At 44.2% G+C, this 27949-nt stretch overlaps 1 protein-coding gene across 1 annotated transcript in view; it reads left to right on the forward strand.

Moving 5' to 3' along the window:
• Positions 1-3060: 3060 nt before the first annotated feature.
• The window catches only part of sec31a (SEC31 homolog A, COPII coat complex component), a 53413-nt gene continuing 28524 nt past the window's right edge, over positions 3061-27949 (forward strand). Inside the window, exons 1-9 of the mRNA XM_042340526.1 lie at positions 3061-3171; positions 15681-15769; positions 18965-19088; positions 19499-19697; positions 20796-20891; positions 24520-24660; positions 25343-25485; positions 25969-26068; positions 27151-27312. Coding sequence (XP_042196460.1) covers positions 15691-15769; positions 18965-19088; positions 19499-19697; positions 20796-20891; positions 24520-24660; positions 25343-25485; positions 25969-26068; positions 27151-27312 — 1044 coding nt within the window. The 5' untranslated portion in view covers positions 3061-3171; positions 15681-15690. The remainder of the gene's footprint in view (positions 3172-15680; positions 15770-18964; positions 19089-19498; positions 19698-20795; positions 20892-24519; positions 24661-25342; positions 25486-25968; positions 26069-27150; positions 27313-27949) is intronic.

The following is a 27949-nucleotide window of genomic DNA, read 5'->3' on the forward strand; positions in this document are numbered from 1 at the left end:
GTTGGGGTGGGACAAGGAGATGGGGAGGGGATAGCAGAGGCAGCTGAGCGGATTCCCTAAAATTTGGATTTGAGGGAGTCCTTCATTGTCTCGTAGTTGGCATTTGAGATGAGGATGGGCGAGGCGTGAGAGGGTGGGCGGAGGAGCCGGTTGGTGATGGAGACGTGGAGCGTGGGGTTGTCCTTAGCCTCCAAGATTGTCTTGGAGTAGAACAACAATTTAGTGCAGGTGAGGACGGAGCGGTAAGATTTGATATGGTCCAGACAGATCTGCCGATGGTCAGTTAGGTTTGATTTAAACCAGGAGCACTCAGCGGCACACACCTGAGCTTTAAGGGAGTGGAGGTGGCTGGTGTACCATGGTGATTTATGTGAATAGGAGACGGTTTGAGAGTGGAGGAGAGGGAGCTGTGGAGAAGAGTGTCCGAGGAGGGTTAGGTCATTGTGGGAGGAAGCCCAGAAGGCAAGGAGTTCAATGATTCCCAAGTAGGCGAAAAGGAGAGGGAGATTTTTTTTTCCAGAGGCGGTAGGAGATGGAGGTGGGTTGGGTGGCGGTGGGGGGAGGGATTGAGGAGTTAAGTGAGATGAAGTGATGGTCCTAGATCACTTTGTTGATAATGTTGAGGTCTATGACAGTGAGGCCCCGAGTGATCACCAGGTCGAGGGAGTGATGGCGGACGTAGGTGGCAGAGTAGATGTGGAGGGAGAGATTGAGGAAGGAGATAAGGGAGGAAAAATCATCAGAGGTAGAGCAGGAGGGGGTGAAGTGAAGGTTGAAATCATTAAGGATGAGGAGGCATTCAGAGCAGAAAGAGAGGTAAGATATATAGGTGGAGATGAAATTCGGGGATGAAGGTGGGCAGCCAATTGTGCACAGCAATGTCCATGAACAGTGGTGGATTGAAGTGACCAATTATTATTTTTCTTGAGGGAATTATTATCCGTGAAAAAGTGATCTGCCAATTGACTAATAACCAGGTTCCTGATTACTTCTCGGGAAACAGGCGTGTGGAGTAACGTTTTGCCATGCCTGGGAATCGAACCCAGGTCTTTCGCTTGCGAGGCAAGTGCTCTAACCACTGAGCTGCATGACTCCTCCATAATAACATGTTACCATATGTTAACAACAACAACTTGCATTTATACAGAGTCCCTCTCACAGGATCTTGTTTCAGTGTTAGAAGGTCATCGGAACTGAAACTGGGGAAGAAGAGCCCCTAAATGTAGGATAGAAGGTGGGAAATAGGACAAGGTGAAAAAGAAAACAACATACGCAAAGAGGCAACTGCTAAACAATGTGCTCTTGCACTGCATTATTCACACAGTAACATTTCTCAAAGCTCTTTTACAGATGAGATGAGAATGAGTGGGCTAGGAAGAAGATAACTAAGGCACAGTCAAAGAGGAAGGGTTTTGAAAGTGGAGAGTAGATGCACGACCAGGCACAAGGATTTAGGAAGAGAGTTCCAAAGAGCAGGGTGGATGAGGGCTTGTTCACAGATGGGGTTATGAAGCAGGTCACAGTTGGCAGAGAGAATGGAATAGGCTGTAGCCATAAAACAATAGTTTATCTGCACTGTGGAATCCCCAAAAATAATAATACTAATGAATCCTCGCATTTGATATAGCATCTTATCACATCATTGAGCTGTCTCAGAGGATTTACTATAAAATGTAGTGACTGTATTTGTAGGTCAATGCAACAGCCAATTTGCAAACATCAATGTCCAACAAACTGCCATGAAGTGAATGACCAATTTTATCAGGGCGAGTGTGCCTGGACACCAGGAGAAACTCCCTTTTATTTTCATAATAGTGCCATGGATTCTTTAATGTCTACCTGAACAGGGCAAGCAGGACCTTGATTTAATACAATCAAAATGACATTTGTAAAGCGCCTTTCACATTGGGAAGACGTTCCAAGGCACGGGACAGTCAGGAATTTGGACCCGAGCAGGGGGTTGGGATCAGGGAGGGTGGAGGGCAGGGTGGGTAGGAGGGTGGCTGAAGGCGGGGTCGAAGAGGATGGTCTCATGGCTTGAAGGAGGTAAGGGAGGGAGCAAGGCAAAGGGACTGTGGGATGGAGTTCCAAACCCACAGCCACCCTAGCCTGGCTCCACTGGCTCCTCATCCCTCAGAGAATCGAGTTCAAAATCCTCATCCTCACCTTCAAGGACCTCCACCACCTTGTCCCCTCTTGCCTTATCAACCTGTTATGAACCTGTCCGCTCCCTCTGCTCAGCCTGCTCCATGTCCCCAGCCGCGCCTGTCCAACCATCCGCAGTTGGGCCTTCAGCTTCTCTGCCCCCACCCTCAGGAACTCCATCTCACAACCCCTTCGCTCCCTCCCTTGCCTCCTTCAAGGCATTCAAGACTCTTTGACCGTGCCCTCGGCCACCCTCCTACCCTCCACTCTCCCCGATTTCAAACACCTTCCCGCCCCCCCCACCACCACTCGGGTCCTAATCCCTGACTGTTCAGCCCCTTGGGATGTCCTCCCGATGTGAAAGGCGCTTTACAGATGTAATTTTGTATTGTATATGTCTATAGGAATCCCGTAGTGCAGTGGTTAACGCGCTCACATCGCAAGTGAGAAAACCCAGATCAGATTCCCAGGCGGGGAGGAACCTTAGGCGAGTTTCCCTACTCCGCTCCGCGCGCCTCGGTTTACTTAGCAGTAACTAGGAACTAGTTACTAGTAACAAGGAACCCGGTTGTTCGTCGATTGTTGGGGGGTAATAATTCCTCCAAATAAATGCGGTTCCTCAGCCCGTGGCTGTTTGCGGGACACCGCTGTGCGCAATCGACTGCGCGTTTTATTGCGTCGCGGCCACAAAATACGGAGTCTCAACCACTTTACAATCTCTTCTGTGAAGCGCTTTGAGACGCCTCTCAACAGTTTGAATCGCTACAGCAAATGCAAATGCACCAAATGCCAGAATTACTACGGCATTGTCTCCACATACATCAGAGTACATATCTACATATATATATATATGTGTGTGTGTACATAGCTCTCTCTCCGAGTCTCTCTCTCTCTCTCTCTGACGACTCTCGGAAGCGGAAGTTGCCGGTGTCCAATCTGCAGCAGTTGCCACGTTGGTGGAGACGTGGACTCGGGACCCGCAGAGCGGCCGCGACAGCAGCTCAGACACTCCGGGGAGAGGAGGAGGTGAGGCCGGGGGTGGGGGCCCGGGGGGGGGAGGCCGGGGGTGGGGGGGGTCCGGGGGGCCCGGGGGGGGGGCGGGGGGTGGGGGGGGGGGGAGGGACCTTTGCTCCAGGCGGCGTCGGTGTAAGTTGCCCTCACAGCCCGAGCCCGGGGTGGGGGGCCCGGGGTGGGGGGGGGGAGCCCGGGGTGGGGGAGGGGGGGTCGGGGGGGCCCGGGGCCGGGGGGGGGGAGCCCGGGTGGGGGAGGGGGGGGTCGGGGTGACGCGGATGCGGCGCTGGTGAGAGGCCCGTGTGAGGGGAGGAGAGGCCGCGGTTGTGGCTCAGGCCCTGTGCTGGCCTGGGCTGTGCTGCCCTGGGCTGTGCTGCCTGGCCTGCCCTGTGCTGGCCTGGGCTGACCTGGGCTGTGCTGGGCTTGCCTGGGCTTGGCTGGCCTGGGCTGGGCTGGCCTGGCCTGGGCTGTGCTGGCCTGGCCTGTGCTGGGCTGGGCTGGGCTGCGCTGGCCTGGGCTGTGCTGGCCTGGCCTGGGCTGGCCTGGCCTGGCCTGGGCTGGGCTGGGCTGTGCTGGCCTGGGCTGTGCTGGGCTGGCCTGGGCTGGCCTGGCCTGGGCTGTGCTGGCCTGGCCTGGGCTGTGCTGGGCTGGGCTGTGCTGATCTGGGCTGTGCTGGCCTGGACTGTGCTGGCCTGGGCTGTGCTGGCCTGGACTGTGCTGGCCTGGACTGTGCTGGCCTGGGCTGTGCTGGCCTGGGCTGGCCTGGCCTGGGCTGTGCTGGCCTGGCCTGGGCTGTGCTGGGCTGGGCTGTGCTGGCCTGGGCTGGGCTGGGCTGTGCTGACCTGGGCTGTGCTGTGCTGTGTTTAATGTGTGTCTCACCTGTAGGTTGTATGTGGATCTTTGCTCCTCGCTGTCCTGTTTATCTCTTGGCTGAGGTGACCTGAGGCTTGTCTGTTGTTTTTGTGATGTCCTGTATTTCAGGTATGAAAGGCTGATGACAGTCCTGAGTGTTGGGCAGTGTCTATTCCATGTAAAATCTTCTGCTTCTGCTTTTTTTTTTTGAAAAACCACATTGCTTCAGCAGAAAAATCAAACACCAAGAAAAAGGTAGTTTTTGTTTATCCTCCATTAAGATGCAAGTGACTGAGGTTCCACCGGCAGCTCTGAAGCCTACTTGTTAAAGCCTGTGGTGGACACTCAGAAAAGCAATAATAATAAGCCTTGTATTTGATGTAGCACCTCATCGCTTTCGAAGGACATCTCAAAGCGCTTCACAGACGTTATCACTGTGAGATGGAGTGACTGTGTATTTGTAGGTAAACGCAGCAGCAGAGTTGCACAGAGCAATGCTCCGACAAAACAGCTGTGAAACAAATGATCAGTTTTATTTGAGGTACTTGGTGTTCCAGGACGAGGAAGGTAGGAGAAACTCCCTTCTCTTTTCGAACAGTGCCACGGGATCTTTAATATCCACCTGAACAGGCATTTATATATATATATATATGTAAAAAATCAAAGCTCCCTTGATGGCCCTGCAGGAAAAACAATCCTGCTTGCAGTAACCGTAGAAATGTTGTAAGGTCCCAGGTTCTGTCCCTTTAGTTGATCGCAGTTGGAGTGATAAGTTTGGCCTCAACACACCTTGGGATTGGGAGGGAACAGTCAACCAGGGCTCACTGCTGATCATCATCTTGCTGCAAATTGCACAGAGTGAGAGGGGCTGAATTGTAATCCTTCCCTCCCCCCCATTGAACGAACAGTTGATACTCGCTGTCTTGGTCCACGCATGAAGATTTCTGCTTAGAGGGAAGGTCTGGAGGGCAAGTGGCGTTCAGGAGCGGAGAATAGGAAGAAAATAAAAAAAGTATAGTTTCATTCGTGGTGAATATGTGAAATTGACTTCATGGCTGTTTCTGTGTCATTACTATGTACAAATTCAGCTATCGTTGACCTGCAAATAGTCACTTCACTTCACAGAATTACTTGCGAAGCACTTTGAGATGTTTTGATATTATTGGCACTATATCAAATGCAAGGCTTGTTACTTTGTGCTATATTCACTTCAGTGAAGAGGAACATCCCGTCGAACATTTAGATTTTGTCCACCTGAAGCTTTTCGAGGTGTGTAGTGCTATGGTGAAGCAAGTGACTGGAGCCTCAGTGACTGGAGGTCTGTGACTGAATGGTGGCAGTGATTTGAGGAGATGAATTAAGGGTTTCTTTTGAAGAGTATAGTCTTCTGCCATTATGAACTGATGAATTTCAGACATGTTGGGGTTTTGTGACACCTCTTGAGGTGCATTGCTACTAATACGTCAGCTAAAATACAGTAAACCTCACAAGTCGTATCAGTTGGGACCATACATTTAATATGACTCAGGCAAAGTATAAATTATTTCAAACTTGCATAGAATATAAATTCTTGAACAGAACTTGGGCAGATGTATGATTTATACAGATCAGGCTTATGCGATCTGTATAAATCGGTATAAATTTTGCGGTGGTTGTTGTAGCGCTTTGGGACGTCCTCTCGACGTGAAAGGCGCTCTATAACTGTAATTTTGTTGTTGTAGTGGGAACACTTGATGTTGTTTGTATTTCCGACCCTTTCATCATAGAAATGTTATATCCCATTCTGTGGCTGTGATAAGATACATGTATCGCTCCTCTGTTGATTAAAGGTTGGAAAACTATATATTCCTAACAGCAATGCTAAATATTAAACCATTTGGTAACCAGATGTGTTTCAGACCCAACTGTGGGAAACTGCGCTTCCACGCAAACTGTAGGTCGGGGTGAACACATCCAGTTCTGTTAGGATTCAGTATTTTTGAATGCTTTGCAAACCGTGTTATAAATACTGTGTTTTCATGTATAGGAAGTGTATTCTGATGCTATTCATGCTGTGCAGTGGGAGAATTACATGAAATTGAGCCACTCGGACCCAACTAGTCTGCTGCTCATAAACCCTTACCCCTCCCCTCTCTCTATACCTGTTGATTCCCTCCTACCTCATGTACACGTGTGATAATGCCACATTTTTTGTGAGGAGGGAGAGGAAGGGGAAGATGTGTTGGTGCCACTGGGAGTGGGGGGGGGGGGGGGGGTTGGCGCGGAGAAAAAGAAATGAGTTTAGTGGGGGAAGGAATGCGACAATACAGTGGGGGAAGAGATGTACTGTTGGGGTGAGAGGTGATAGATGTGACAGTAATGTTGGGGGATGGCATGTGTTGCATGGTGGGTGCAGATGTGAGGATGTGGCAGTGGGGAGGGGGGAAAATATGATGATATTGTGAGAATGACAGTTACGAAAAGCCACACACGGAGTGTGTTTTGCAATGGTTGTTTTGGGGGGGTTATTCACAGTTTCCACGATGGCCTTGCAAGGTGTGATGAAATCTCTTTCCTCTCTCAGGGTGTACTATTCTCTCTCTCTCTCTCATAGTGGGTAATGTATTCTCCCTCTCTCTGGGTGACATTCTCTGTCTCTTTCTGTCTCCGAGTGGGTGATATTGTCTCTTTCTGAGGGTGATATTCTCTCTGAGAAGGTGGCATTCTTGTTCTCTCTTTCTCTCTCTTTCTGTGAGTTGGGACATGTTACTCTCTCTTTCTGAGTCGGTTTTCTTCTCCGTTAACTTGACGAATGCTATGGCCTATGACAGCTTCCACACTTTTCATTTTGCCTGCAAACAAACTGTATGAAAGTTAGTGGCTGACACAAGTCTCACACTTCTGAATTGTCTCTCTTGCAGGAGCCTCACTTGCATGAGCTACTAAAGATAGGAGTTAAGCTAGACTTTGCCAACAGCCAGGGGTGGTGGTTCTCTTACTCATCTCTGTTGTGAGTTCTTGATTAGGAGTTGACCAACTGTGCTGACGGATTTCAGGACGGATGTGATAACTACATTCCATAAAATAGTGTAGCGATTGGAAGTGCTGAATTTTCCAAAATAATGTAAAATACTTCTTGTTGCAGTAAAATTGGGGTGACAGCAGAAGCCAAGCTTCCTGACAGTGTTTGCTACCTTGGGATAGTTTGTTGAGTTTCACTTGGTCATTCCCAACTTGTATTTCCTTCTTATCCAAATTCCCTGGAAAAATTCCAATTAATTGCCCACACATCTCGTTGTTTGTAAGTCGTTGCTGGTGCAAATTCGCTACTGTATTTGCCTTCATAACATTCACTTAATTTCTATTAAATTTCTTCCTGTAAAGTTATTTTACGTGAGAGGCACTATGTAAATAGACATGGCTGCAGTAGAATGGGAAATGTAAAACATTAATGATCGATTTGATAAGGTAAACATGATTACTTGGATTTCCAGATGTTATATTGCAGTAAAAACTACTTCATGATGGGTGATTGTTTCTAAGAGGGCAGTGAAGGTAAGGGGGGAAAAAGGTGAAACTTAGAAAGTACTCCTGCCCAAAATGTATCCTCGTTCTTATACAGAATAAGGAATTATACAGTATTTCTACGGGGTAAGGAACCCAGAATTGGAGGCAGAGACGCTCCAGGCTGTGTGCTCATACTAAGAAACCAATTTGAGAACAATACTGTCAGAAGTCTGGGAACTCCTTGTGGATCTCTTGTCTCCGTATTATAAAATGAGGAACTATGTAAGGAGACACTCCCTGTCCTAAGTCTGTTTTTCCTTTTGAGGCAGGACACGCCTTACTCTGCAGTGGCTGATTGCGTTTACCTGTCAGAATGTATTTATCAGACTTGTCTCCTGTCATTTGAAGAAACTGCTTGGGGTGTTTTTCTTGCTGATTGTTATTTGGCTCATTTGATGAATCAGCCCATTTTCTTTCTGAATCTAAATTCTGCCGTAAGGGTTTTTATCTCTTGCTGCTTTTATTTGGCCAATTTTCAACCTTTCTCCTTTGCTTTCCACATGTAATTTGTTGTTGTTGAAAAGTCTAACTCTTGCTTGGGTGAAATTTTACAGTACCTTGTGGTACTTGTGCAAGTGCCCATATCTCTTGCCCAAGTCAAGATTGTGAGCAGATCGAGAAGGCACATGGCTGAGCCTGGTGCTTGTACATTTTGCAGCAGTCACTGAAAAGAGATCGAGAGACCTACAATTGCTTCCTTGACTTGGGGCACTAGTGCAATTGCAGCCTTCTGATTTTGGCTTTTCATGCATTGTTGGAGTTGCCATTCCTAAGATGACCACTTTAAAGCAAGATTCGGCTGTCTTTTCAGTTGGATGTTAAAGATCCCGTGCCACTATTCAAAACAACAACAACAACAACAAGATTGCATTTATAGAGCGCCCTTCACGTCAGGAGGACGTCCCAAGGCGCTGGATAGTTGGTTCGGGACCTGAGCAGGGGGGAAATGGTCAGGGTGAGGGGAGGGAAGGGAGGGAGCGAGGAGGGGAGGGAAGGGAGCGGGGAGGGGAGGGAAGGGAGGGAGCGAGGAGGGGGGAAATGGTCAGGGTGAGGGGAGGGAAGGGAGGGAGCGAGGAGGGGGATGGTCAGGGGAGGGGAGGGAAGGGAGGGAGCGAGGAGGGAAGGGAGCGGGGAGGGAAGGGAGGGAGCGAGGAGGGGACGGAAGGGGGAGGGGAGGGAAGGGAGGGAGCGAGGAGGGGGTAGAGAGTCGAGAGGGGAGCTGAAGGCACGGTTGAAGAGAAAGAGAAGGGTTGGTCTCCCTGTGTTATGGCCAACAATCCCCCCCTAACAGAATTGGTCGTTCATTTCATGGTTGTTTGTAGGACATTGCTGTGCACAAATTGTGGTAAAACCGATCTGGCGCTTTTGAAAATGTTTTGGTTCTCGCTAAACTTAAATTCAAACTGAGGCCGTCCATTTGCTACTGTAAGATTATTTTAGTATTTGTGCTGTGTGTATATTGTATTGCTGATAGCAGTGACGTTGTCTCTGGAGGCGCTGGCTGGCACAAACGGATGGGTCCACAACCCTTTCACTGGGTGAGCCAGCCACCGTGGTTTGTGGTTACCAACAAGCTAGCCCGTCAGGGACACTCTGTGGTCCAGCGCTCGCTGCAAATTCACGTGTGCGTAGTTTTTTTTTCAATGCATTGGTGCCAGTGGCTTGGATATTTATAATAATCCTTCCATTTGATGTGTAGCGCTCTATCGTGTCTTCGAGACATCTCAAAGCGCTTCACAAAATATTCGGTAAAGTAAAACAACTGTACATTTTGTAGGCGAACGCAGCAGCCGATTGCACACAACAGTGTCGCACAAACAGTCGTGACAAATAATTTTTATTTATTTGATACAAGGCCTATAACGATTCAACATCTCAATGTGCTTTACGGGTAATTGGCTGTTACAAGCATGTATAATATAGACTATTTATAAAACAAACAGGAGCGGTGGCCTGTAGTGTAAACCCAGCGTTGGTGTTGATTAGAGCGGCTGGTTTTGTACTCCTTGCCTTCTCTGTGGGGAGAAGGAGCAGTTTCTCTATGTAACACATGACAACTAAGCCTGATCCTGCGCACGTATGTACTTTTCAACAGGTCCACTGGATTGTGATTGAGAATAGGCTGATTTAACCTCCTTTATAATAATAATAATCTTATATTTGATGTAGCACCTTTCCATTCGAGAAGATGAACCAAAGCATTTTTAGGATATACTGTAAAGTGGAGTAATTATATGTTTTGTGGGCAAATGTGTCCTCCTGATATGAAAGGCGTTAGTGTCCAATGATCTGAGCGATCCCTGCACGAAGAGGGATTGGAATCCACGATAGTCTCATTATTTCCAGCTCAGTACTGCACTGGGCATTGATAAACATTCCTGATTCATGCTTTGATAACTTGATTTGCAGTAATCGGCACACTAAAACCTGGAGCTTTCTCAGATGACTGAGCAGTGGCTGAGAAGAGTAATTCTGCTTTCTGCTCATCACCGACTAAAACATTCCTACTTCAACTGCCAAATTTTGCCGAGTTACAGCGAGACGTTTGAGAATTGTAATGGATTCTTTGTGAGATGATTCTGTGTACCTTTTTTTAAAAAAAATGGTGTGTTACATATATGGCTTCCTAGGAATTGTATTATAAAAGCTTGCAAACTGGCTCCTGCTTATTTGGGTTCTTCTATAAATCTGATGTTAGCATAAGTTTGGTTTTTCGAATGGTTTGTTGTGTGTTATCAGGAACCAGGAGCTGCAAAATGTCGAGAATACCTGTGTAACCATGTACACATAATCAGCACGATCAGGCTGTTTGGTTGAGTAGCCAGAAGAGGAAACTAAACAGTCACTTAATTTCACAGTAAATCCTGTGAAGCGCTTTGAGACATCCTTCTGACGTGATAGGGCGCTATGCCAAATGTCAGGATGATTGTTATGTGTATATTTTACTGTATTAATAATCCTTGGATTTGATTCCTTGCTTTTCTGTCAACTTGATTCTTTCATACATCAACTTTAACATTTTCCTGCTAATTATAAAATCATAACATTTTGTAATTCAAATAATCTGAAGTATACTCATTTTCACATCTGGAAATAAATCTCTTATTTATACCGGTTCTATTTTCCTCCTTTTTCTCCCCAAGTCCGCACTCTGTATGGGCAACATTGAAGTACAAATGCAAGTGATTTTCTGCTTGAAAGATGATTGCAGAAACCTTCATGGAAGGATCCAAGATACTTAATAGGAAGAGAAAACAGACATAGAACAATACTTTCAGACAGCTTGAGTCAGTAGAGAAAGCACAGATCCAATTATGTGAAGAAGAGTTTTAGGGCAGATAAGAGGGCAGCACTGTATATTGTTACTCAGAGAAATATTGGGCTATCAGCAGGGGTGGTTGAGGCCAGGACACTCCACTCTTGGGAAATTGCTTAATGCTGCTATAAGAGGAAATATAGTTGATATTCTGGAAGGATAAGCTCAAAAGGGCCTTTTTCATTGGACCCTCTCTTGTGATCTTATGGCCACCTTGTGGCCTTTTTCATGATTTTGTACAGAATGGAAAAATATCAAAATATGATGTATCGATGTGTTCATGACTGCATTATACTATGTGTGAAATAACTCATAGCTACATTTCTGAGGACAAAAACAGTACAATATAGGGCAGTGGAATAATAGGACATTATTGCATGAATAGGACATCAGGATGGAGAAAGTTAACAAAATGTCTGTTGATACACTCGAATCTATGGCAAGTGTAAAATTGATCTTTTAACATGTTACAAAGATAATATAGCACAGATCAAACATTAAACTATCAGACAGAGCAAATTTTTTGAAGGGGAAGAAACTTAAATTGAAACCTGAAGATGTTCACAATCGCTTACCTCTCACTGCAGGATCCTGACTTAACAATTTGGTCTGGTGAGTATTATGATTCAGCTTTCATATAATTGCTATGTTCTATTTTGTTTCAATAATCAGCATCTCAGCTGCTGTATAATGTGCATTTGCAATGATATGGATGCAAGTCCTTTAAAGTATTGTAATTGTTACTCTATATTATATTCATAACTTAAACAATCCTGAGATCTGAATTCTGTTGACGCCTTATTGTGCTAGTGTCTCCTGTTTGTGCATAAACAACTGTGAATTCAGCAAAATCTTTTGCAATTCTTCACAGATAGTTCTGCCACACCCTCAAGAGTCGGCATAAGACAGACAGCAGCAGCTTCCCGGAAGAGGTATCATCCCCGGGAACAAGCTAGAATTAGTGAAGAGCCGAGACCAACAGCAAAACACATGAGGGGAGGGGGGGGAAATGGACCCTTGGTTGTTCTGCTGGGCAGTGGCCGAGCTGGCTTTTGCATGGAAGAACTCTTAGTTGCCTCTGATTCGAGGAAGATAATCAGTGAGAGAGCTCAGGGCTGTAAAGTTCACCGTACGTCATGAAGGAGAGAGAAACAAGCCTGATATGCCGGAGGCTTCTTGGGAGGTTGAAAGTTGTGCAAAGTGTTTCATTCATACAGCATTGAGGGTTGTGATTTTAAGATTGGTGTGGTTGGGTTTTTGAACGCCATACCTGATGGAAACCACAAGTGGCTATTAATGTTAAGAGCACAACAACATTTGAAAGAGAATTCTAATTAAATAATTATCCTTGCATTTGATATAGCGCCTTATCACATCATCAAGATGTCTCAAGGTGCCTCAAAAATGTTCCTGCAAAGTGTAGTGCTAATTGTAGCAAACTAAATAAGTATTTGTAGAGAAACCATATAAAAGGGCACAGAGAAAAGAGCAGGGAATTAGGTCAGGGAGATGCAATGTTCAGTGGAGCAAATGTCTCCTGTGTTGTAATCTCTATGGACTTTATTCAGGCTGAAAAATTATGCAATGTCTGATAGATTGAAACGCCCTACAGTAAAATAATTTAATTTGTGCTTGTCACTTTGTGGAAAATATTTGACCCTAAAGCTGTTTTTCTGTTTGTTTTAATGGTGTAACTCAAACTCCCCACCCTGCCACTGCGACCTCCTAACTCCCTAACAACCGCCCACTCTCTCCACTCAGCCGGCTCTGGTCTGCTTCACGTCCCCCGACCCACCCGCCCCACCATTGGCGGGAGAGCCTTCATCCGCTCTGCCCCCAACCTCTGGAACTCCATCTCCGCCTCACCCCCTCCTCACCCTCCTTCATGTCCCGCCTCAAAACCCTCCTCTTCAACCATGTCATTGGTCACCCCCCGCCCTGACCCCAGCTCGGGTCTGAAATACTGTACACTGTCCAGCGCCTTGGGACGTCCTCCCGACGTGAAAGGCACTATACAAATGTAATCTTGTTGTTGTTATAAAACTTGCTTTCAAAATAAAGGCTACAATGGTTTGTTGCACATGCTCCTAATGTTTGTTTTCTTCAATAATATGCAGATTTCACTGAACTATTTGTACAAACGTCTCACAAAGATGTCCTTGCTGCTCTAGGATGTAGCTTTTCTTGCCCATCCTTGATTTGACCTTATTGCTTGATTACATAGAATAAGATGGTAATTAGTCTTTTTTGTATTTAAATGTAGTGTTATGTTTTTCTAATGTTCTCAGCATTGGCATGTGCCGCTGCTCCTGGTATCCAGGCTCCTCTGACTGGGTGGGTGGGCTCAGTTGGGCTGGTTGCCTTTGATATCCTGCCAAAGTCACCATTGTTCATGTACGAGCCTTGAGATTGTCGAAGCTCCTTGACTCTCCTCCTCCAGCTGCACTGTTAGTAGAGGATGCTGAAGAGGAACCAGGAACAGGAAACCTGGCAGATTTTAACCCCCCTCATCCAAGAGAGCCATGGCCAATTTATCCTCCTCATACAGCTATGGCTGAGACCAGCAAACCGACCGCAGTCCAGAATTCAAATCAGCGTCTATAAGATGCAGCTCTAACCACTCCACTATGGGGGCCCCCGCCTGTCTATTTTAGTATAATTTATTTGAAACCCTAACTTACTATAAAAGCTGCCTTAACCATACAACTGGTGGTGTTCCCATTCAACTTCAATAGCTGTGCATAATTATTTCTATTTCTGGATATATCTGGGAGATTGTTTCTCTATTGGGTGAGTAGGTGGCACCGGGCTGATTCTTTTTACGTTCCAGTTCTACCTGGCCCGCCATCTCCTTTGTCTCTTCTGTTTCTCCTCCACCCTCACACAGTCGCCTGTGGAGTGCCTGGGGCTCTAGCCTCGGTCCCCCTCCTTTTCCTTGTCGACCACAGGTATGCGGATGAAACCGAAATTTAGTTTTTCACTTCCACTCTTGATTCCAGGTACACTGCCCGCTTGCCTATCAGACATCAAGGTCTGGATGAGCTGCAGCTTTTTGCAACTCAATATGCATAAGGAAAGCTATCCACCTTGGCTCTCCTCACTTTTGGCTCTGATCTCCTCAACCTCGTACCAGTGCACAACCTTAACATCTGCTTTGAACCTCAGCTCTCCTTTCTCCCTCACCTCTGATCCCTGATCAAGACTACTTTTCTTCATCTCCACCACCACATCGCCCGCCTCTGCCTGTACCTCTCACCAAAAGCTGACAAAACCCTTATCCTCACCTTTGTAACATCCTGCCTGGACTTTACAAATGTAGTCTTACTGGTCTCCCTCGCTGCACCATCTATACGCTCAAACTTCTTAAACTCTACCGCCATATCCTTAGCCATACCAGACTCCGAATGCCCGTTACGCAGGCCTCGCTAGGCTCCACTGCCTCCCTGTCTCTTCGCCTTATCATTCATCCCCTCTCCTATAAACTTTACAGCCTAGCACTTCATTATCTCTCTGACCTTCTATCTCACTCCTTTACTTGCCCTCTTCACATGGCTATCTTGGGCTTACTGCACATCCCCTGTGCCCTCCACACTATTATTGGTAGCTGAACCTTCAGATTTGACACCTCTTATCTTCTAGAATTCCCTCCCTTTTTCCACCTCTCCACCTGTCTTTATAAGTCACACGTTAAAGTCTACCTCTTCGACTGTGCCTGTGCCCCTCCCCACTACCCACCGGGTAGTCATCTGACTCCATCTTTGTAAAGCACACAACAAGTCATTCTATGTGAAGGGCACTATAATATGCAAGTTGTTGCAATTAAATCCCTAAATAAACCTGTGAATAATTTATTTGAATTATCCTACATTATACTTTTAAATGCTTCACTTTGTCGTGCCCAATATTAGTCATCCCTTTAACCATATGTCTCTTTAATCTCCATCACCTTACTGCAAGGCTGAATTGTTCACAGAGCAAGTTTTAAAATATTTACAAAACAGGAGCCATGTACAGAATCTGGAAAACAACTCTAGAAATATTGGGAGGGGGAAGTGAAGGAAGGGTGGGCCTGTGTTGGAGATGTCATCTTTATTCAGAAGCATATCTTCATTTGAGCCACTCAGCAAATTCTGTTCTGAACTTTCTCCATCGATGTTCTGAGTTCCATTTTCTACGCCTGTTTTTAACCTGACCCATCTCCATCCTTTGATTTGCCCCCTTCTTGTATTTCCTTAATATTTCTACTGTTGATTTTCTCTTGAAGTCTCTGAACAAATGGCTCTATAAATATTAAAAAAATAAATTTTGGGATCTGTGTAAGAGGTTTTGTTTCTTTATCTGATTTGAAAGTGGCTAAAGGGAACCTTGGAGACCACAGATTATGTTTACACTGCTGTTTTCCTGTGGTTTATTTATGCGTTTGAGGGTTTCCCAAGCTGATAAACCGTAAGGAGGGACCAGATTGACTGCTCTGAATTTACTGAGCAGAAGGTAAAATGGTAACTAAGAAAACTCAGAACCAGGACATTTTAAGGTCTTATCCTAAAGTATCACAAGTAAAGATTTTGAATTTATTTTACTGCAAGACTCGTGCTCTGTACTTGTAATGAACAACTGTAGTTGTATGTCTGTTGCAGTTACCTTGTGACTGAAAAGATTCATTTGGAAGATATTAGTTCTATGCATTTTGTGCTGCTAGATGCATGTTACTATTTATGGTCACAGCTGGGGTTTGCTGTTCTCATCCTCTTCATGCTGGTTAGCAGTAATATTGTGTACTTTTTAAAAATATCTCTCGTTCTATTCCCAGCCCAGCTAAGATGAAGCTTAAAGAAATCAATCGGACCGCTATCCAGGCCTGGAGCCCTGCCAAGCAGCACCCAATTTACCTGGCGGCAGGTAAGAGATCTCTAGCTTGTATTCAATAATAATCTAGAAAAATCGATCCCTTTTGAGAAGTCTCACATTGTGCAATATGTAAAAAAGGTTTACGTAACCCTTCCCCTCTCTTGCCCCACCCCCCCCCCTTCGACAATATAGTTTCACAAGAATGGGTTGGCCTGGACAGTAATGTGGGCATTCACACACTCATATATCTTGGACTAAAGAAGTGGGAAAAAGTGGGAAAATAATCAACCAGACTTTCTACTCCTAATCAATATCTGGTCATCTGCTGGACAATGCATTCTGTGTGGATGTCAGAGGTCCAACATTTCTCGTGGTCTTGGCCTGAAAACTGTTGCCCTAAAGTTTAAGATGGTGCCGAATTTAGGAAATTCTTTCAATTTAGTCTAAATTTGGTAACTGCTTTCACACAGTTCTTGAAAAGAATCTAAGAGTTTTAGAAATATTTGGGAATACCTTTCAGAATGCTGGAACTTCTCTCCTCCTCCATTAGACAAGTATTATAATTTTGCTCTGTTTTTCCCAGTGTTGTAATCAGCTGATGCTTGTACCCCCTGTAAGTCTTAAAGCAAAACAGAACTGCGACAGTGCTCATGAGGAATTTTTTTTACACAGAGAGTGGGTACAATCTGGAATGCACTGCCTGAAATGGTGGTGAAAGCAGATTGAATAATAACTTTCAAAATGGAATTGGATATGTCCTTGAAAGTGCCTCATTTCCCATACAAAACACAGAGTCACAGCACATCCTGCAATGTACAGTGACTGTGTGTTTTGTGGGGGAAATGAGGTGAAACACCTATTCATGAAAATTTCCCTGTATATAGACTGTACACCCTATCGTTGGAGGAACATACCCTTGTTACCTAATTCTGGAAACTATGAGGTGCAGGTTATCTACACCAACGATCTAGATGAGGACATCGAACTTAATATATCCAAATTCACTAAACTAGAAGGGAGAGTAAATACCGAGAATGACATTAAAAAAAATACAACGAGATATAGGCTAGGTGAGTGGGCAAATAGGTGGCAGATGAAGTATAATGTAGGGAAGTGTGAGGTCATCCACCGAGGAGGCAAAAACAGTACAGCAGATTATTTTTTAGAACGGGAGAAACTAGATAGTGTTAGCATTCAGAGGGACTTGGGTGTCCTTGTACACCAGTCACAAAAAGTTAGTTTGCAGGTACAGCAAGTAATTAGGAAGGCTAACGGTATATTGGCATTTGTTACAAAAGGGTTAGAATATAAGAGTAGGGAAGTCTTGCTGCAACTGTATAGGGCCCCGTGAGACCGCACCTAGAGTATTGTGTGCAGTTTCGGTCTTCTTATTTAAGAAAGGATGTACTCGCCTTGGAGAGGGTACAATGTAGATTCACTAGGTTGGTACCTGGGATGAGGGGGATGAGTTATGAGGATAGGTTGAGCAATTTAGGCCTATATTCTTTAGAATATAGAAGACTGAGAGGTGATCTTATAGAAACCTATAAGATTATTAAGGGGCACGACAGAATAGATAGTGGGAGACTTTTCCCCTGGTTGGAGAAACTATAACCAGGGGTCACAGTCTTAAAATTAGGGGTAAGCCCTTTCGCACTGAGATGAGGAAAAACTTCTTCACTCAGAGGGTAGTGAATTTATGGAATTCTCTACCCCAAAGGGATGTAGATGCTCAGTCCTTGAACATATTCAAGACTGAGATTGATAAATTTCTTGTAGATAAAGAGATTAAGGGATATGGGGATAAGGCGGGTAGGTGGAGTTAGAATAGATCAGCCATGATCTTATTGAATGGCGGGGCAGGCTCGAGGGGCCGAATGGCCTATTCCTGCTCCTTATTCTTATGTTCTTATGTTCTTGACAAGAGCCAGGTTTGGGGATCCCAGAGTGTGTGTTGGGGTACTGCTGGAGTTTAATCACCCAAACCTGCATAGCTTGCCAATGAAAGTACTGTTTGGCTTACTCTCATAATTCAGACTTTCTCTGATATTACAAGAGTAACTAACTATTACTATCTAATGTCTGAGAGTTCTATAACCATCTTTGTCTTATCTCTGCAAAAATAGCTATAAACTCTGATAGTTGATTGCTGCCTTACAGTCTCTCGGACGTCTCTGCTTCTCTTTGACGCACTTATTTTGTGTTGGGCCTTTATTCATTGTGGGTTCATTGTGCTAACAGCTGGTGAAGCATGGTGTTGCTCAACGTGACAAATTTTGAGTGAGATGCTACTAAGACAGGTGTACCTCAAAATCATTTACAGGGAAATTTTGTAGTCAGTGGGCAATATTTGTTCAGCAAATACCAGTTTGGTCAATATCCAACTAGCAGTAGCTAATCATTACCTCAGTAGCGTGGTGACAATGAATGTTTGGTGTTCAGAGGATCGCTGTGAAACGGTTTGCAGCTTTAAAGTGTCTGTTTAATAGACTCACAGCTCTACTCCCCAGAAGTTCCGGCTGATCTAGAATTGTCACCTAGTCAGCAGTATCACTTAATAGTGTTCTTGCCTTCGAGTCAGAAGGTTGTGGGTTCAAGCCCCATATCAGGACTTTGAACTGATGTAATCTGGGTTGACACTCTGATGCAGTGCTGGGGGTGTGTTGCATTGTTCTAGATGCCGTCATTTGGATGAGATGTTAATTCGAGGTCTACTCAGTTGAAAGATAAAGATCCCATGGCACTATGTGAAAAGAGAATGAAGTTTCTCTCAGTGTTCTGGCTAACAATTCTGCAGATTAAAAAAGTTAGTCATTCACTTTATGACTGCCTGCGTAAATTTATGTATATTGTTCACCTACAGATGCACAATAATTACACTTTTCACTGAAATCATGTGAAAATCAACATAAAATGTGAAAATGCATGGATTATAATTATGCAGTTCAATTTCTCTCCCTCACAGGCTATGAACACCCATTACTCCATCCTCACCAGCCACTATTGACTCTCATTAATTCAGAAGATTAGTTTTATGATTGTTGTCCCTTAAATTGCTCTTACCCAGCTATACCATGTATTCTTCTGCAGACACAATGCACTTACTCCAATGGTCTGGTCTGTTTCTTGCTCCCCACTCTCCACTGCACCTTCAGTGATTGACTCTTCAGCCTTCTTGCCCCCATACTGTGAGATGCTCATTTATGTGAAAGATCTGATGTAAATGCAGTTTTGTTATACACACAGGTACCTCGGCTCAGCAGCTGGATGCAACATTCAGCACAAATGCTTCCCTGGAGATCTTTGAGCTGGATTTGGCTGACTCCACACTTGACATGAAATCATGTGGCACATTTTCTTCTGCACACAGGTAAATTTAAAAAAATGTTAAGTAGAGTTTTTTGGTAGAGGGTCTTATAAAATATACTTTCCAGTGTTCTTTCAGGTTTCTCAGCTACTTGGAGAAAGGGGTTTCAGGTAATCCATTCTACCAAACAACCCCCCTTCCCCACACACTAAAGAATGGACCGTATGGTTTTCCTAGGTTTTCTGGCAGAGATGTTTTCTCGCTGGGCCAAATCCATAAATTATTTTAAAAGGGAATTCGATCAATGCTTAAAGAACAAAAAATGTTAAGGGGTATAGGGACCGAGCAGGCGAGTGGGATTAAAATGTCTGATGTGGAGAAAAACACCAGCAGACTTGATGAGCCGAAGGGCCTGTTTCTGCGCTGTAACATTCTATGACTATGATTTATTTATCAATCAAATTATTGCCCAGGTACCATAAGCTGATTTGGGGTGGTCATGGAAATGAAGATGATGGGCTGACATCTGGGGTCCTCGTTGCTGGTGGTGAAAATGGGAACATCATCCTGTACAATCCCTCCAAAATCATAGCGGGAGAGGAGGACGTTGTGATTGGGCAGATTGATAAGCACACTGGTCCAGTTCGAGCACTGGACTTCAATCCTTTTCAGGTAAATTGTCCAATTAATCACTTATAAAATGGCATGTTCAAGCAACAGGTGGCCAACCTGTGGTCATAGGTAAGTCCATGTTTGCATGTTAGTCTGTTTTCAGTTTTTTCCTGATTTATCTCTGGATTTAACATTCATTATTCAATCAAGAAAAATTATTTTGTTAGATGCTTTTTGGAAGAGCTATTTTGCCCTTTAGCCTTTTTATTTTCACACTTTACCGACTTTTGGAAATCATAATGGGTTGTTTTGAGACTATTGCAAACACATGGCTTTTAATATTCAATTAGCATGTCAATTCCAATATCTTTGCCAATATCAGATATTATGCCCTGATCTCAGCTTCCATTAAATATTGGCATTGTGGGATCACGCAATCCTGCAGTTTATATTAGTGCTCTATACACGGGGAGATCTGGTTCCAATGGTTATAACTAACAATGCCTTTTCCCCTCCCAGAAGGCATGGGCATGACATTCCTCATGAGCCGGTGTATCAAGTTTGACATTATCCACTAACTGGGCTAAAGGCCATTGTTAGTGAATAGTAGGCTCTCTTAAGTACCACATATAAACTGTATGTAAATACAGGTGTATCATGTGCTTTGTGTAAACAGTGTGTAAACTTCCAGGTATCCAATTATTTAATTCACAATCAATCATTTTCATTGGTTATTAACTACATGATTAATGGTACCTGTAGTTTCTCTGTACACATGATTGTTCATATGGTTTACACCAGGCACTTAATAGACCCCATTGTCAGTGTCCCTAACTTCAACAGAGAGGGGAATTTCCCCCTTAATATTTGTTGCTCTTACATTTCAATTTAATGTTGTTATGCAGTTGCAGGAAGTTCCACAGAGTTTACCTAACAATAGAGTCTTTTTGCAGTAATGTTATTTACAGCCTGGGTTGCATTTGTGATACTTTTATTTGTAAATGGCACTTTGAGGCTAAAGGTTAGAGGGGGAACATACCCTCTTCAACAAGGAAATTATAACAAAATAGCTGTTTAATTGATTAGATGTTTTGGTTTCTCTGTGAGGTTGCATTTTCCTCAGGGTTTCATAAACAATTAATGTTTTTTGTTGTCCAGAGCAATCTTGTAGCTTCAGGAGCCAATGAGTCGGAAATCTACATTTGGGATTTGAACAACTTTAAAACTCCAATGACCCCCGGATCCAAATCCCAGGTATGTGCTCCCTATTAACATCTTGTTATATTTCATCTACTTTCTCACTTGTCTTGGGGGTAGGGTCCCTCTCTTGAAGGCAGTCAGTGGCTTATGCTGCTGTAGAGGGATTGTGTGATCAACCCTAGCCAAAGTTGTTTCTGTGAGTCAGCAAATGTTTGCATATACAACCAAGGTTAGGTTGTCATCATGAAGTAGCTGATTGTGTCCTCACCTCACAATAAAAATAAATAATGACAATCCACTTGACATGACCACTCATCTGAACTCATGACACTGTTCTCAGCTGGTGTTTACAGCAGAGGTCAGAAGCAGGAACTCTGGCAATTTTTTCTCCCACTATCGTTCTTTCCCCCCCCCCCCCCCAACACCCGTGCCACCCTAACCTGAGGATGCTGAGGACAATAGTAGTGTTCCCACCTTCGAACAGATCGGGGATCATATCTTCTGGTCTTCATGGCTCAGTACATTGGTGCTGCTCGGCCACCGGAGGGAGCTCTTGTCATACGCGTTACTGGTGGTGGAAATAGCTGCGACCGAACAATTCCTCACTCGGGGCCAGAATTGAAATGGAAACTCCCTGGTGGTGATAAATCTTTTTCAAAGCCACACCGTCCTGTGTACCTCAAGTTTAATAGATTTGAGGTGTACTTGCCCAGTTACGCCTATCGTGACTGAAAATGCAGAAATTAACGGGATTGTTGTCCGGCTCGTGAGGTTTTTGCCTTGCTGACTTGTTCTTCTCTGAGGTACCAGACAGACATATATATATAGGAACATAGGAAAACAGGAGCAGGGCCAGTCAGCCCATCGAGCCTGTTCCATCAGTTTATTACATTTTAGTAGATCTTTTTAATCCTAATGCCGCCCTTTCTCCATACTCTTTAATATCTAACTGTCTCTTGCTTAAATATACTTATTGGTAATGTTAGATTTTTGGGGCAGAGCATTCCACATCTTCACAACCCACAAAGAAATGCTTCTTGGCCTCAGTTCTAACCTCCTTAGTTATCATTTTACAGCTTTTAATGGGTCCATGAACTAAAGGGAAGAGTCAACTACTATCTAACCTGATAATTCCTGTCATTAATTTAAATATGTCAAACAAATCACCCCTTAACCTACTCCGTTCTCAGGGATAGAACCCCAGCTTCTCAGCGGAGCTAAGCCACTTCAGCCCAAGTATATTAAGTGCAGCCATTATTAATCTTCCTGACTTCCTCTTCTTCTGAGTTCCCATGTCATCAGAGAGCTTAGGATAGAAACAGTTTGACAAACAATTGTCCACATTTCACTTGAATTGTCTCTACTAGGGACTTCTTTTGACAAATGATGAATCCCTCCTTGCAGAAGCCAGAGGGTCCTCCCCACCATTGCCCATTTACCATAGCCGATTCAGCACAGTCTGAATTCTGCTCTGTATGGCTTTAGGGTCTACACTGGTTGGTCAATTACAGAAGAACCCCATTATAACACACTGTTTTGGACCCATAAGGCCAAATATAACTTTACAACGGGAAAGAGAGCCAAAATGGCTGCTACACTTCCTGTAAACTTCGCGTGGCTGATGTTATTTCCTTCCTGAAAAATGGTCACCCCTGCTGTCACTTTCTGTGCTCTGTGCCTACTTGCCAGCTTCTCATGCTAAAAAAAAAAGTCCACCTTTCAGTTTGCTCGTTTGCTGCTGACATAATTTCTTGCATGTTGCGCGTATGTTCTTTGCAAGATACTTCCTGGACCTATTGTATGTGTGCAGCATGCAGGAAGTGAGGTCGGTGGGGACATAATCACCTGGAAGTCGGTCATTTTTAGCATATGAAACCAGCCAGTCTGAGTGAATAAGATAAACATGTCTACAGGACTAGCTTATCAGCAAACTCACCTTACAAGGGGGCTCTTATAATTCTACAGTACTCACTGATATATTGGCGAAAGCTATCTAAAAATCATGTTCTAAACTATCCCTGCTCAAAATAAAAAGCAAACTTTGTTGTATGAAGAAGGGAATTTTATGAATCATTCCGGAGTGATTTTAATGTTATTTGATTTGAGAGCAGGTCAGTTTCACCAAGGGAATTTCTCTCTTGCTGTAGGGCAATTTCAGTCTCTTATTCACTCCTGACTCTATTGAGATCTATTACTGCCTTCCCTTCCTAAGTTACATTTGCAGATTGAAGCTATATTCAATTTCCATTATTGCTCATAAAATTAAGAAGAGTGCTTTGCTGTTGGACCTGGCGTAAAAAAAGAATCTGATACTAAATAGACCTTGTCCGGAAGTACCTCCAAATCTTTTAAGTTTTCTTTTAAGTTTACTCTACAACATGTTTTCTCCTTATTTTTAAAAATAATCCTCACCCTTGATATAACTGCTTTCACATCAGTACGATGTCTCAAATTGTTTCACAGGATTTACTGTAAAGTGCCTTTATTTTTAATTGAAATGCTACAGCCAATTTGCACATTAGAATGTCCCACAAACAGCCATGAAGTCAACGGCCACTTTTATTTGGAGGACGATTTACATTTTTATTACTTTTATTTTTTTCTGAAAGGCTACCAAGAACTGGAATGTATGAAATTGAACAGATTTGGTGCCCTATTTATTCCTATTTAATGTATTGCCCTACTTTTCATGCTGTCTAAATTACAAAGAAATCTCTTTGTCAAAATGAGCTGGGGAAGGCAGCCAAGCAAGGTGGGGAAGGGAAAGAGGACTGGCTCGATCAAAGAGGGAAGTCTTGACTGAAGTTGAAAGAGGTGATGGAGGGGGTGATTTGGAGGTACTGCGGGATGCAGTTCGAGAGAATGGGGGCAAATAGGCTGAAAGACCGACACCAACGGTAGAGGGAGTAGAGCGGGGGACATGAAGGAGTCCGGTGCATGCTGAGCAAAGGGAGTGGCTGTGTTGATTAGGTTTGAGGAGGTCAGGGTGTGCCAAGGCCCTGGAGGGATTTGTAGGTTAGGATGAGAATCTTGAACTTGATCCACTGGGGGATTGGGAGCCAATAGAGCCGGGCAAGGATGGGGGTGATCGGCTTGCGGAGCTTGGTGCAGGAAAGGAAACTGGCTGCAGAGTTCTAGATAGACTGCAGCTTTTGTAGGGAAGTGTTGGGTAGTCCAGTGAGCAGAGAATTGGCGTAGTCAAGTCTGGACAGGTAAATGCATGGATTTGGGTCTCAGCGGCCCGAGGGAAGAGGTAGTGGCAGAGGCGGGCAATGTTAGGGTTAGGGGAAAGCTAAGTGGGTCAGAGCGTGGATGTGGGGTTTAAAGGAGAGATGTGAATCGAACAAGACGCTGAGGTTCTGCACCAGCTCCATGAGGTGGAGTGTGCATCCATGCAGGTTGATGCTGCAGTGCCTGAGCCAAACAGGAGAGATCGTGTCCTCCTCATATCCAGCAAATGCAACCCTAGTTTATTCACCCATTCGTTCTAGGTTTCAATCAAGTGAATTATCACTGAATGCTCTGCAAAAAGCCAATATATCTCCCAAATAGTGTCACTGGAATAATATTTTAGATTTACTGGATTTTCATTAAGTAAAGTGTTATCCTGAAAGGAGTCAGTACTCAGTGTAGACAATCTGATGTGCACATGTTTCCTAATTATTATCTTTACATTCCTAAGCCTCCTGAGGACATCAGCTGTGTGGCCTGGAATAGACAGGTCCAGCACATCCTGGCCTCAGCTAATCCCAGTGGTCGCGCCGTTGTTTGGGATCTGAGGAAGAATGAACCAATCCTGAAAGTCAGCGACCACAGCAACCGAGTAAGTAGCACAACAACAACTTGCATTCATATAGTTGATCCCAGGAAGCACGGCAGCTGTGATGAATCTGGTCCAGCCTCATTGAGCTCAGTAGAGGCATTGTGGCACATCCTGGATGGTGTTTGCCTGGATTAATCGTGTTCAATATGGATTGAATATTGGGTGAGGTGAACCATAAAACCGGAGTAACACCAGAGTAATATGCCAGTCAGTATCAGTTGTTTAGGACTGTGCGGTTCAATTAGTAGAAACCAGAAGCTTCAAATTTCTGCCAATCTCAGCCTTAGGACCAGTGTTATAAAATATAAGATGGTGCAGAATTTTGGAATATTCTTAAAATTCAATTTTAATTTGGAAACGACACCCCCAAAAAAGAACTGTTGAAAAGTGGCATTCATATTAATTGAAGAATATTTCCCAAAATTTCCACATGATCTTCAATTTGAAGACATCAGTCTTAAGGTCTTCACCATGAAGATTTTCAATTCTCTGGGATATACAAGTTAACCTATAAGAACATTCTTAAAGAGGTAGTGAAAAGTATACATTGCACACAAAAGGTCAAAGACCCCAATTGTGCTTTATAGTGTGTGTGTGTCTGTTTGTATTCACATGCATGCGTACACCTGTAAGTGTGCACGCCTGTGTGCCTACTATTAAAATGCTTTGCTCTCCCTGGCAGATGCACTGTTCAGGACTGGCCTGGCACCCTGATGTTGCCACACAGATGGCTGTGGCCTCTGAGGATGACCGAATGCCTGTGATACAAATGTGGGATCTGAGGTTTGCAACCTCTCCTCTTCGAGTGCTGGAAAACCACACCAGGTACAATCCGCCTTGCTTTAGAGCACCTCAGATCTAACTTGATTTGTTCTCTGGTGTAGCTCACTCAGTGAAATGCTAATTTTATTAAACAATAATTTATTTTGTGTTCACTGGCTTAGTTGGTGAGTGAGTCATTTTGCAAAGAGAACAACAAATTATTAATTCAGGAGCCCAGACAGTCTCATGCTCTCAGGCGTATAATCGTTATCTTAACATTTATGAGTATGTAGAATTTTGGAAAGCAGTCTTGAATTCAGTTTTTATTTGCAGGATTTTTTTCCCGTGGTCCATTAGTGGTACTGCAGACAAACTGCTTCCAAGTTGACACTAATTTTAAGATACTGTATTTTTGTTTGACCTTTTTTAAGAAAATGGATTTAAGCCATTGAAAATTTTGGGCCCCTTTGCCCTCTTTAATAATTCCAAAAGAGTAAAGGGAGAGCATTCCATTGTGGCTGATGTAAATCCTGATGTGTTTTACAGAGGAATCTTAGCCATTGCCTGGAGTCTGGCAGACTCGGAGCTACTCCTCAGTTGTGGCAAAGACAACCGGATTCTGTGCTGGAACCCCAACACTGGAGAGGTAAGCTTTTGTTATTTGGTCCCTGGTATCTATCACATGTGGAAAGCCATCACTGTGCTTACGAGTGTCTAAACCAGAGTTTCTGAGTGTGTGGAATGGAAAATTCCCTATGTCTGGAGAGGTAAGCAGAGAGTGGGATACAAAATACCACTATGGCCTCTGCACTGTGACACTCAGCGCTTTCACTCACTTTATGACTGGGTCATAAATCTTTAACTTTCTTCAGTAACACATAGTATTTTACTTCTGTCCATCCATTTGCTGTCTACTCTGTTGATGGGCTTGTGGAAATTGCCTGAATTTTACTGATTTTGTTTTTAGCTGATACTGCGATATGAGTTTTTTAAAAAAATCACAAACATAAATTCTCCCAGTTTTCTCCTCATCCTGTGGTGAAGATGTTGACTTGATGGAGTATGGTTCCACAGTTGCCATATGGCCTGATTTCTTGGCCAAAGTGACCATTCATGTGTGAAGCTGTTTAGCCATTGGGATCTGTTATCTGAGTTATGTAAGCCATTCTGGAGGTTGTGAAAGCTGTGTGTGAACTCATGTACAATGAGAATTGTAGGTCTCCTAAATTATGTAATTAACAGCGCCAGAGGCTATTTGCCTGCGCTGTCACAACTAAGCCTGATCATGCCCTCATCTGGATAACAATCAGGAATAGGACCCTGAGCTAATAGTCTCGCCCCTTCCCTCACAGCCCAGGTACACTGAGGCCAATCTTTGTGATTCTATTGTTGCTCAGACTGAGAGTAAGTAACTCAATACAAGGTTAAGTACATGGAACCTTCCTGTGACTCTGGCTTAGTTTGTCACTGGGGATTGCACTTTCCATTGTAAGAGCATTTCAGCTGCTGTTTGAAGGGGATGAAGAAACAAGAGGATGAACCTCTGCTACATTCTCCCCATATTGGTTGTGTGCAGTGGGTGACCGCATACTGTAAGTGCAGGGCCTACTGAACAGCTCTGTAAATAATTGAAGGTTGGATGGTGTATTGGGTAGGAGCAAGATGACTGAATTATTACCAGGTGTTATCCATCATAATTCATTATGTTTCCTCCTTGTCCCTGCCCAGGTTGTGTATGAGCTCCCTACAGCTACTCAGTGGTGTTTTGATATTCAATGGTGTCCCAGGAACCCGGCTGTCCTCTCTGCTGCAGCCTTCGATGGCCGCATCAGCATCTACTCCCTCATGGGCGGGAATGTGGATGAGCAGAGGCAGAGGCAGGCTGACAGCGTAAGTGACGCTTCTCAAAGATGGTGGTTTGTGTATGTGTACATGAGTATGTGTAGATGTATAGGGGTGTGTGTGTGAGAGAGCCCATTCATATGATGCCTTCACTCCCTGCTATCTCTTTGTGCTTTTAGTCATCCCCAGGGCCAATAGTAAATTATGGAAATATTTGCCAAAATTGTGGGGAAATTTGACACATTCTGTGGAAATTGGTGCTATTGAGTCACATTTTTACTGCCAACCTAGATTTTTTTAACTTTATTGATAAAAACTAAACATGAAAAAAAACACATGAATTGTTGCAAAGAAAGTTATTAAATGCATTCTTTAACAAAAAAAGTGTGGCCCATTTGGGGGGTGGTGGGGGGGGGCAGGCCCAAAGAGCACACAGACCATCCGGGTCGCTACCACCATCCTGCTCCCCCCTCCCTACCCGCGCCACACCTGTGTATCTGGAGCTGCTCTGCCCACAGTAGAGACACCGAGGTCATCGAGCAAATAGCTGGAATTGGTACGAAGAGGCCCCGGGGCCAGACACACGGCATGTTTACAGAGTTTTTGCAGGAAGTGTCTGTTTTAGCGGATTCTGAGGGGAAATTGCGGCCTCACTTTTCTATTGGCCCAGGTCATTGCTCTCAAA

The sequence above is a fragment of the Callorhinchus milii genome, unplaced genomic scaffold (genome assembly GCF_018977255.1).
Source record: "Callorhinchus milii isolate IMCB2004 unplaced genomic scaffold, IMCB_Cmil_1.0 Scaffold1, whole genome shotgun sequence".
Classification (NCBI taxonomy): Eukaryota; Metazoa; Chordata; class Chondrichthyes; order Chimaeriformes; family Callorhinchidae; genus Callorhinchus; species Callorhinchus milii.